General features: G+C 31.0%; 1 protein-coding gene across 1 annotated transcript; it reads left to right on the top strand.

Annotated features, from left to right (window-relative positions):
• Positions 1 to 4,348: 4,348 nt before the first annotated feature.
• On the top strand, positions 4,349 to 7,523 carry LOC114265896 (glycine cleavage system H protein 2, mitochondrial). Its single transcript, XM_028206755.2, has 3 exons — positions 4,349 to 4,613; positions 6,236 to 6,495; positions 7,214 to 7,523. Exons 1-3 carry the CDS (start codon positions 4,538 to 4,540, stop codon positions 7,340 to 7,342), a joined length of 465 nt encoding a protein of 154 aa, XP_028062556.1. The 5' UTR covers positions 4,349 to 4,537; the 3' UTR covers positions 7,343 to 7,523.
• Positions 7,524 to 12,273: the final 4,750 nt, after the last annotated feature.

Here is a 12,273-nt window from a genome sequence, read left to right as displayed (position 1 = left end):
ATGCTTGTAAAAAATCACGTTGATTAGATATTGATAGCTATGTGATCGTGTTAGTTTTTTTTGTTCACGAGACCCATGGTGGGCCTCCATGGGCCCAGCTCTACCATCCAATTTAATGAATATTTTACTCCCTATTTTTTTTTTCGTCACTGACGGGCCCATCACGTCATACATTGTTAATTGTATTTTTTTTTATTTGTATTATTATTATGTGGATATTTTTTTTTAATATTTTTTTTTAACAAATAGTGTCAACTTTTTAACTTTTTAACTTTTATAATGTATGCCAAACCAGCCCTAAGTTAAAAATTATAAACTGAAAAAACATGTTTACAAAAGTTTAAACAGTGAAGAAAAATGCAGAAGGAACGCGAACCACAGGAGCAGTATCCACGGAAACATTTTTGGTTTTTATTGTTTTTAACGTACAAAAGTTTAAAAATTGACGAAAAATGCAAAAAGAACGTGAAAGCAATGCGGAAACATTGCGGAGAACCTTCTGTCAGATGTTCAAAGCATTTTTTGTTTTTATTTTTAAAATTTTTAAACATCTATACTATAGAGTAAAAAGGAATTTTTAACCTCAAACTTTGTAGAAGTTTTAATTTTTCAATCTAAATTTTTTAATTTTTTGATTTAAAAAAAAATCTTAGTATTTATTAATTTCTCACAACCTTCAAATCTTACCCTCATAATAACACTTTAATGCATTAAGAACAAGTATAAAAAAATTCTTTAAAATCCAACACACATGAATTATTTGAAAAGTTCTAACACATATGATTATTATTCCTCATAATAACACTTTAATGCATTAAGAACAAGTATAAAAAAAATTTCTTGAAAAGCACAACCCATATAATTATTATCAAAATATTAAATTTTAATATAATATAATAAATAAATAAAAGACATTTAATTTCTTGAAAATTCTAACATATATGGTTATTATCAAAATAACATATATGATTATTATCAAAATATTAAACTTTAATATAATATAAAAAAGGAAAAAAAAGAAGGCATTTAAAAAAAAAAGACATTTAAAAATCACAATTCACATATATAGATAATTGTAAACACAATCCGTGCATAGCACGGGTGATATTTTCAGTTTTTATTTTTCTAGAAATAAATAAAAACTAATTTACAGTTTTTTTTTATAAAATAAATATTCAAACCTCACCTTGTAACAACTATTTTATTTAAAATTATTTCCCTTTAACCATGAATGATAACATTTATTCTTTTTCAAAAGTAAAATGATATTTGTTAGAATAATGCCCCTCCGTTGGGAAAGTGGATTAACTTTTTGAATTTTTGACTTTTTTTATTATTTTAGCCTGAGCTAAAAAACTTAGTTTGGGAAGAATTTTTTAGTTTTTTAACTTTTTTGTGAGAAAAGAGTGTAATAATTATGGGTTGAATGTGATGTTTTGTTTGTTGTGGTTAAAATAGCCTATTTTGCCTTTTGTGGCTATTTTGTGGTTAAAATAGGTTATTTTAGCCACAAACCAACTTGCTAAACAATGTGTACCAATTAGTGCACTAACTAGTGTACTAATTGATGATGTGACATAATTTAAATTTTTTTTAATATTTATAATTTGTGTAATGAATGAAATCAATAATAATGCCATAAGCACATCTAGAGCCACCGTATTTGTTATAAGATAGATTTTACCTCTTACATGTATGTACATAATATAAACGCCATATTTATTGTCTATAGTGCCCCCCCCCCCCCCAAAAAATATAAATAAATAAATCCAATCTGATAATATCTGTTATTTGTTGAAAGACAAATAAAATTATTAATCAAAAACTAAAATGAGAGATGTAATGAAAAGCATAGGGCAGCTTGATAAACACTTGGGCATGTTTATTTGACTCATTAAGTTTGGTGAGATTATTAGTAAGGGAATGATTAGTAAAGAGATTATCAGGCCATGTTTGTTTCGACACTTGAGTGGCCGGATTGGATTACCAGAGCTGACCCAAGCATGTTTGGTAGTGAAATAGGAGGGCGGATTGATAGTCCAAGTGACTTAGCAATCCTCTTGAGTAGGGGGATTAACTTGCTTGAATTTTGGCTGAGATTAGAAAAATAGTAAGGGGGTTGAGTCTATTTTATATAAAAAAATCATTTTTTTTACCAAGTGCACCTATTTGTTTTATAATTGTTTTAATTTTTGTAATATAAAAATAATTTATTTATTTATTTTATATAAAAATAATTTAACAATTTCATTACTAACCATCTCCCATATTATTATAAAAATAAACACACTTTTACTTAATCCCTCACTAACAATCTCCATATTAATAATCTTTTCACTAACTATCCTCTCACTAAGAATCTCATCCAACCTAATCCATCAAACAAATGTGGCCTTAATGTGGAGATTGTTAATGAGGGGATTAAGTAAAAGTGTATTTATTTTAATGATAGTGGGAAAGATGGTTAGTGATCGGATTGTTGAATTATTTTTATATAAAATAAAAATATATATATTTTTATGTTAAAAAAAATTCTAAAACAAATCTAATATTCTTTTACAAATAATAGGCTCTACTTGGATTAAAAAAAAAAACACTTATTTTTTCAATCCCCTCACTATTTTTTTAATCCCATACTTTCTCAGGAAAAGCTAAGCCCACTGTCATACATCATTGACAATCTCATTGAATTAATAGTCCAATAGAGTATATGGCTTACCAAACAAGCCATAGGTGAGATAGTCTCACTAGCAATCTAATCTTCTCAATGAGTCAGCCAAACAAACATGCCCTTATACATATAGATATAATACGAAAAACATATTATTATTATATAAATCAAAATGATACACAAGTAACAATAATTAAAAAAATTTAATAGATATTTTATTAAAAAAAAATAAATCTCAATATAATTACATTATTTTATACATAAATTTTATTTTATTTTTTATTTATATAGTTGATGAAATTTGACATTTAGATGCACCAACAACCATGTGCCACCACTTGCTATATATAGAGTTTGGAAAGGGGAATATTCCACGAGAGCGACTCTGAGATTTTTTTTTTGTTTTTTTGAATATTCTAAAAAATTAAATTATTTATATAAATAATTAATTTTTTAAATTATTTTCAAAATACAATTTCATGATAAAATCACATCTTGAACATACAATTTTATATTATCATGGCCCGTATCTATACATCATTGAGTCAAGTTAATATGAATTGCATCTTGAACATTCCAGATCATGATTAACTTGCATTTTGAACATGTGTTTTTAAAAAAGTAGGCTAGTTTGATGAATAGTTTGAAAAGTGATTTACTTTGATAAATAATTTAATTTTTTAGAATATTTATAAAAAAAACCCTACACCAAAATCATGATTACTTTTGAAAAATATTCAGTTTATACAAAATTTTTATTTTTGATATCAATTATGGAAATATATTTTCATTTGATAATTAATATATGAATCATGAATTTTGTTCAATAATTAATATCTGAATGCAAAATATTATAAATTAAGAAGTTTTATAATGTGTAAATAGTAATTTTCAATAATATAGTGCAAATTTTTGTGAATAAGACAATATTCACTAGTTGAAAAATACTTTACAACTAGATTTTACTTTTCTTTATTTGTTCATATATATATATATATATATATATATATATATTTTATCTTTAGTAATTGTTAAAAAAATGTGTCAAAAACTTTGAATTTTTATTTTTTATTAAAGATGAAAAAAATTAATAATAAAAAAAAACTAATTACCAACCATGGTAGGGAATGGCATCATCTGTCACCAACCTCTGCTGAACCGGCACTCCACCAAATGGATTTATTGACACATTGACCCCCACCCACTATTTATTTTTTATTTTTATATATCTTATTTTAATTACAATACTCCTATGATTATTGATGCTATTACCAGAGCAATATTAGCTTTTGCAAGAGAAAATTACAAAGCTAATTGCTTATCTCCACTCTCAGATCAAATTGGAAGATATTGTTGGGCTCTTAAGAATCCATTACAAGTTTCATTTTAATAATTCAAACCGTTCAATATGTAGAATTCGTCAAGTATTATATATCTATAAAAAATCACATTGGTCGGATATCAATAGTTATGTCATCGAATAAGTTTTTTGTCAATTGTTTCTTTTTTACCATTCATTTTTTTTTATACAAAATTGATTTGATCACGTAACTATCAATATCTGATCAACATAATTTTTTATAAATATATAATACTCGACAAATTTTATATATCAAACAATTTAAATTATCAAAATAAAATTCATAGTGAGCGCTACGGGTTCAACAACACCCTGCGGTATGATATGGGACTGATGCATCAAACTATAAGTTACTTTACCTGGCAATAGGAAACTACGCTACAATTTTTATTTATTTATTTTCATTAAAAAGATTTAATGAGTGTATATATTTTCCAAACTGGCAGAGAAAGAGGTATATAGGTCTCTGGGTGGCGGTGCAAAAGTGGATGTAAACTTGGTTAACAATGGCTTCAAGATTGTGGGCTTCAAGGGTTGCTTCACATCTCAGGATCTCAGTCTTCAACAGAGGATTTGCTTCTGGTAAAAAAAAAAAAAAAACCCAACTTTAACCACTTTCTTTGTTTTCTTGATTTGTTCTTCATTTTTATAAATCTCATTCATATATGTGTTTGTTATAATGCCTGATCAAGCAAAGATCTGGGTTTTTTGTGTTGTGAATTGGGTTTTGTCTATATATGTTATTGGTTTGGCATTTGATCAATGAAGAGATTAATGGGTTGTTGTTGAAACCTCTCTCTTTGCCTTCTTGGTTGAGAGGGCTGGTGATCTTTGAGTATTTGATATTCTTTATCACTTCTTTATTGGTGTTTTGATTTTGGATAATATGTTAATTCATTTATCGAACATGCTTGTAAATCTGGGATTGGGTTCAGTGATGGCTCCAAAAAAATTTCTCGGGTAGACATTTGTTATTGTTTGGAAACTGTTTTTTACTCATCTATTTGTTTTTCAAATTTTTATGATGAAAAATTGAAAGGAAAAAAAAAAGGGTTACTAAAGATGACAAAAACTGATTTAATTAACAAAATAGATTTTTAGGCTGCTGCTTTTTTTTAGTGGACTTTTTAAAATTTCCTTCATTTTAAAATTTTTTTTGTAGGTATTTTAGTACAAAAATCCCCCCCCCCCCCCCCCCCCCAAAAAAAAAAAAAAAAAAAAAAAAAGAAAAATTGAACCATCCAACTCGTGATCTTATGTTCCAGCTGCCCCTTGCATCGGCTGGGAGAACTTTGCTCAGAAAATAAGAGAATGCTTAGTGTCAAGGACTACTCACGGTTTGAAAAGAAAAGAACGAGATAAAATGATTACAGATTTTTGAATAAAAAATAGAATAAAAATGTAATATGATAGAATTCTTTGTGCAGTAAGTGATTTTATTAGCATATCTATCCAAAAGAAAATGATTTTATCTGTTTTACCAAAGAATAAAAAAATAGAATTGTAATATATGTTATACAGGTTCTTGAACTCACAAAAGAAACAGAGAAGTAAGTTAATGCAGAAAAATGTGCTTAAAAAGTTGTGCTTTTTGTCTGTTTGAGAGCACACGGAGATCAAGGAAAGTCCAACATCATTGGAATTTGGAATATAGGAAACGAGAGGAACAGTTTAAATCCATTGCACGAGGGACTACAGTGAACTCCTTTAACACATATGAGGAGATGAACAAGACGAATGTTGAAATCTGGAATATATTTTCTGCGCTCTTTTTCTCTCTACATACACATACACACAGCTACATATATATTCCAAAAATATAGTCATTTTTATATTGTGGTCAGATTTGGGATATCCTTCAATCCTATGACTATTCCTAGGGTAATGTAGTTGTTAGACCTTGTGCCAAGAAGTTATCTAGCAGTTAGTGTAAAGTCTTGAGCTAAGGGCTCTTAGGATGGCAACAAAAGGACTAAAAAATGTGGATGACACAAGCATGAGGATTGGTTAAAAGTTCATGTTTCTAGGAGTCATGTTTGGAGCAAATAATTGAAACCACACACTAGATTCATGTATATAGAAGCAATATTATTTGTATACTTTTAATGTTTTTATCTCTTCGTATTTGTAATGTGTATGATCTTGCTAGTCTGATTGATCAACATATTGTCTATCTCATAGCATTTTCTTTGTATCGTTTGCAGTTGTGAAGGACTTTAAGTATGCCGACTCTCATGAATGGGTGAAAGTCGAGGGTAAATCTGCAACTGTAGGCATAACTGACCATGCTCAGGATCACTTGGGCGATGTTGTGTATGTTGAATTACCGGAAGTCGGGGTTGCTGTAACCCAGGGTGGCAGTTTTGGTGCAGTTGAAAGTGTTAAGGCCACTAGTGATATTTACTCTCCTGTTTCAGGGAAAGTGGTTGAAGTCAATGAGGAGCTCAATAACTCCCCTGGTCTGGTGAGTCATCCAAGGTTACATTGTTGCTTGTCATATTGTTTGATAGATTTTCTTAATTTATTGTAATTTTTGAGCTTCATATAGTGTTTGTTAATATTTTTCTCCAAGATGATATGATTTTGTGTTAAGTTAAATTTAATGAATCTAATTAGATTAAATGAATTTTTTCGAGGAGGCAATGACATGATATGATTTTTCCCCCAAAAAGTGGATTTCATTTCGAATTGAAACTAGATATTCCATGTTATGAATTATCTAGAAGCTGTACTACTACAAAACTATGAAGCATGAATATGGATATGATTCAATACGGTAATAAGATCTAAAAAAATAGGATAGGATGCATTCATATGTATGTATGTAATTTTTAGTATTGTATCATACATAAGCTCAAAGACCATTTTTTAAAAATAAGGTATTAGTTTAATAGCTAGTAGCCAGTTTAATTTTTTATTTTCAGTAAGTCCTATAAAAATTTGGGCATTTTGCACATAGCATGTTAGTTGTTACATACAAAAGCAACAAGCATGAGAGGACAAAAAAATAAGGGAAGGGAAGGGAATGGAGGGGAACCAATAATGAGGGAAGATAGATGCAAAGAAAAGGGGGAAAAGGAGAGGGAAACAAACAAGTAAGATGGTTCGTTGCTTCTTTTAATTCTGATTTTTAATTTCTTCTTGTTTGTATTTAGTCAACGATAATTATTTTATTGATTCAGGTTAATGCAAGCCCATACGAAAATGGATGGATTATGAAGGTGGAGATAAGCAACGGTGATGAATTGAAATCCTTAATGGACTCTGATCAGTACTCCAAACACTGTGAAGAAGAAGATGCGAAGCATTGAGCGGAAGCCTCACAATAATGCAGGAAAGTTTGACTGAAAGGGTTTGTTAGCGGTCATTCTAAATTCACTGAAGTAGAAATGGACACATTTTGTTGTCTTTTGCTATCTTTATCCAACCATTTGTTGCCATGTTATACTCTTTCTTTCTCATAAGCAAAAATTGTAGTTCTTTGATGTGCAATACATCTAGATTCAGATTTTGTTTTCTCATGGCTTGCATTAGAATGACCCCATTATACTGACATGTTTAGGGTTCAAGTAATATTCTACTTGAAAATTCTGGAAAAGTTTGAAAGTATCTGTGATAATAATTCAAATTTTGGTTAGGACATGGGATGTAGTGTAGTGTAGAAAAATTCAAGATTGAGCGAAGCTAATGTTCTACGTCATTCATGAAGAATAGGGTGCATGTTGCTCGAAGAAAAAAAAAGCCCAATCTAGTATATATCATTGGATTGAGGGTCTGGGAGGGTAGATCGGGGGTACAGACCTAACATTTGGTATTGAAAATATGTAATTGGAAATGGTTTGTATATAAAAGAAAAAAGAGAGTATGTTGTCATTCTTGAATAACTTGAAATAGTTTGTGGAGGCTTTGCTGTATAGGCAGTGGATTTGTTTTGGTTAAGTTCACAGTAGATTTTTCTTATTACAGTTGCTATATAGCATCTTCTGGTTAACGATAAAGAACAAGCACTGTGTAGGGCTTGAGCTTTAGGAATATAGGATGGGTCGGTGCAAGTTGGTCTGTTGATCAGCCAAAGCCCAAGAGCCTGAGCTGGTCTAGAGCCTAGAAATTTAGGGTTGTTGCGGCCTAACCAAGTACCTTCCTCTTTCATTTCTGATCTGTCTCTTTTTGAGAACAGATTTTCTACCCCACCTAACTATGAAAAGCTTTGAGCCTATCAGGATAGGATGTGGTGGTAACCCCTGCAGTTTCATCTAGAGCCGGGCATCAAGCTGTGTAGGAAGACTCACCCTAGCCACTATAGCAACCCCACCCCAACTCTATCTGAGAAGCACCCTCCATCCACTTTTACTTTTCCATGTACCCAAAAGCCCGCCTGCCCGGTTTATGAACCCCTTTTGCCGTGGCTTAATCCAATTCTTGTACTTTGTCCTAATCAACCACAATATTATTAGCATTCATATACAAGATCATCCATAGGAAAAATGCACATAGGGATATTATTTAATTGCACAACTTAATTTGTAGCAAGAATATAAATCTTAAATACATATTTTGCATTCTCGATTGAATATCAAATAATATAGGCTTCTTCTCTCCTGTTTTCTGTGCCCAAAATTTTTTCCTAACTTTCTATTTTTTTCCATCTAATTCTGGCCTTTTTACTTCCTCAATTCCAACTGTTCCTTCATTTTCATCCTTGATTTCACTGCTTTTGATCTTCTTCTCTAGGAGTTTTATAAGTCCTCTTAAGGCAAACATCAACATCTTCACTCTTCATGAATTGCTCTGCAACTTCTGCAGGAGTGATCTCAACATTCTCCAATAGGCTCTCAATCTCTCCAAAGAGAGGGTGTGACTCAATGCCAAGATAGTTGGAAGCTAGGATCTTGAAACCATGAGTGGTGCAGTATGACATGTTAATGTGCATGTCCATGCGACCGGGGCGCAATATTGCAGGGTCAAGTCTATCCTTGGTTGGTCGTGAACACGATGATTCGTTCATGTTCACAACTTGACCATAGCCCATCTATGACGTTTAGGATACCCCAGAGTGTCAACTGGACCAAAAAAAAAAAAAACTACAAATGAGTGGGAGAACAAAAAGTAATTGCAATGGACATGGAAGCTTGAATTTTTTTGACCAAACGCCCCTTTCTTTTTCCTTAAATTAATATAATTGCCCCTCATTCCCTTCTTCCTCTACCCTCGGCAATACCGGTGCTCGGCCACCACTGCCATGCGCTCCCTCACCATCCCCCCCCAACCACCACCACCACCACCACCACCACCACCACCACCACCACCACTCTCCCACCAGCTCTGATGCCCTCTCGTGACTCTCCCAGTCTCTCCCATCTTCACCTAGCAACCGTGGCTGTCAATCTCTTTGTTGGACGATTGACCGGACGATTGATTAAACAAATTCGAGGCAAATTCGCACCTCAATATTCGAAGTCTGTAGCATGACTCTAGAAAATTTATTTACAAAAAATGATAAATATTATAAATATTGATTATTATAATTATATATTTTTTTACTTTTTCTATAAATAAAATTTTTGATTGTCACTAATTAGCAATTCTCCTTTTATTTAAATGTGTATGTCAAGGGGCACATTGACATAAAAGGTTGTGCGTGTGGATTGTCAGGCAAACTAAAAGAGGATAAAGATCAAAGGGTTTGATTTGTGGATGAAGTGTTCGCTTAGTAAGTGTTCGTTTAGGTTCGAGTCTTATAGTTACGTGTATATTGTCAGGTAAAGTAAAAAAGAATAAAGGCCATAGGATTTGAGTGGTGAATAAAGTGTTATCTTATCAGGTGTAATATCTAGGTTCAAGTTTTATAGTTACGAGTTTGACTTCCGGTTCTCCTATTTTCCTCCTATTAACTGTATAAAAAAAATTTCAGTTACAAATCATCGTGATTGTATTATAAATATTTAAAAGTTATGATTTTTTATTTTCTTTTTTATTTTTTGTAATTTTGTTTCAAATCACAATATGCACATTTTTAAAAGTTTGCATAGTAAAATTTCTCAACTAGAGGAAGTGAAAGATTTGCAATTGAAATCACATGATTTGGAGATTACAAAAAGCAATTGATGCATCTTTGTCTTAACTTTTTTGTTTAGATTAATGTACGAGTACGAAATAATCTTCTCGTATAATCTTGTTGATCAAGTTTGCGCTTCCTCCAAACGTCGTCGCTTTACTCCCTGAAAATACAAATGTAAGCTAGCCGGCGGGTGTGTGCCGAATATCTTTCCGATGCCTAAGTCAGCAAGTAGACAATAGACAAAAAGCTCTATATATTCGAAGGTAAAAATTGTGATACCTGTACATAGGTCCTGCTATGAGCTTTTATAGATTTTTTCTGACAAAATCTTAGTAGGATTCCAACTCTCCTTATAAGAGTCCTAGAAACCACACACCCTACTCACTACTAACCAAACACAATCTTAGTAGGACTCTACTCTCCTTAGCAGAGCCTTCTTAGAAGTCTCAAGCTCAATGAAGAATGTCTATTATCATAACACTCTGCTTTCCACCAACCAAGTAAGATGGTTACCTCCTTTGTTTAGGCTGCTGCGACCCAACCGAGCTATATTACATTGGTTATACACTCAAGTAATGACGTAGATAGCATTCGGCCGAGCTATACCAAGCCCGGCATCCTTTCTCATCAATACCTCGGCTAACCACTAAGCCCACTTATTTAGGTAGCTCGATTCAAAGTACCTCTGCCCAGCTTTCATACAACATGGGACCGAGCTACTTGAAGCCCATACCTCGGTTCAAAATACATAGACCGAGCTAATTGCCACTATTTCGGACTGAGCTTATAGAAGCAAGGTCCAGTTGAGAAGCCTTTTTCACTATGGCCCACAAATCGGTCCATTACAATGTCTGCGTCTAGCTTGGCCCTAGTTCACATAAAATCTCCCTCTCAATTAATAAAGAAAAAGAATTAAGGAGAAATATAGAAAAAATGGTTTTTCTTACAATTCACTTTTTAAATCTCCTCAAAAATGAAAAAAAAAATTGTGAGATAAAATATATAGAATGATTACTAATTTTTTTATAAGATTGAAATTGTCTATCTAAATATTAAGGTCAAGTTTGGCAACTTCCAAAAAAGTCAAAAAGTCAAAAAGTTACTCAAAAAGTTAAAAAGTTATCACTATTCACCAAAAGTAAAAAATTACGGCTGTACAACTCTCAATCCTAATTTTCCCTACACACTAATTTATACAATTTTTTAATACACATTTTTTCATAAAAAGTTAAAAAGTTAACCCAAACAATCATATTTTTTTACTCAATTTTTTAGTTCAAAAAGTAAAAAAGTGCACTTATTTAGGACATCCCAAACAATCCATAAATAAATAATAATATAAATTATTATTTTGGATATTATAACATGTAATAGTTTATTTATTTATTTATTTTTATATAATCGATCCAAACATGACAATGGAAGAGTCACTCCATTTTTTTTTTCTTTTTAAAAAACACAATCTTTTTAATTTCCAAAAACTGTTTTTTGATTTTTTTTTTAAATTTTCAATAAACATTTTTTCTTTAATATATTGGTCAGTTTTTTTTTTTTTTTTAAATTCACCTAATTTAGAATTATTCATATTAAAAAGTAAAATATATGTGAGAAATTTTTAAGACAAAAAAAAAAAAATTATGCACATTTTGGTATTTTAATATCTTTAGTAATTATTCTTCCAGATTTTTTAACATATTTTATTTTTTAGGTAAATCTAAATTAAGTGCATATAAAAAGTGTAAAACAAATCTATAATATGAATTAAAAAAATCACTAAAAAATTGATAAATTACAAATACATTTTTTGAGATTTATTTGAAGAGTGGTGCTATTAGCACCTCATCTATTATTTTAGACCTTTTATTTCTTTGGACCCCCACTTATAAATTTTGAAATTCTTAAAATTTCTTTTCTTTTCTTTCCCCAAATAATACCAAAATTATCATTGTAAAAACATTTCACCCATTCAATTGAATGGACACCTCTCCACACCTCCAAAAAAACCTCTCTTCCGAAAATCTTAACAAAACCGATGAAAAAAAAGAAGAGTCAAGTGTGACTGTTGTCTTTGTTCTCTCTCTGTGTCGTCTCATCATTTTCTTCGATGATTAATGTTGGGTTACCGATTCCCGAATAAATAAATAATGTTCGGGCTTCTGTTTTCGAATTTCGGTTATATATCAT

Source organism: Camellia sinensis, chromosome 9 (genome assembly GCF_055761805.1).
Source record: "Camellia sinensis isolate YWXY chromosome 9, ASM5576180v1, whole genome shotgun sequence".
NCBI classification, from domain to species: domain Eukaryota; kingdom Viridiplantae; phylum Streptophyta; class Magnoliopsida; order Ericales; family Theaceae; genus Camellia; species Camellia sinensis.
The sequence above is the reverse complement of the archived record's forward strand: the minus strand, read 5'-3'. Positions and strand labels throughout refer to the sequence as shown.

Coding starts and splice junctions, on each gene's coding strand:
- LOC114265896 (XM_028206755.2), top strand. CDS start 4,538: ATGGCTTCAAGATTGTGGGCTTCAAGGGTTGCTTCACATCTCAGGATC. Junction 4,614..6,235: donor CAACAGAGGATTTGCTTCTG/GTAAAAAAAAAA, acceptor TATCGTTTGCAG/TTGTGAAGGACTTTAAGTAT. Junction 6,496..7,213: donor TCAATAACTCCCCTGGTCTG/GTGAGTCATCCA, acceptor TTATTGATTCAG/GTTAATGCAAGCCCATACGA.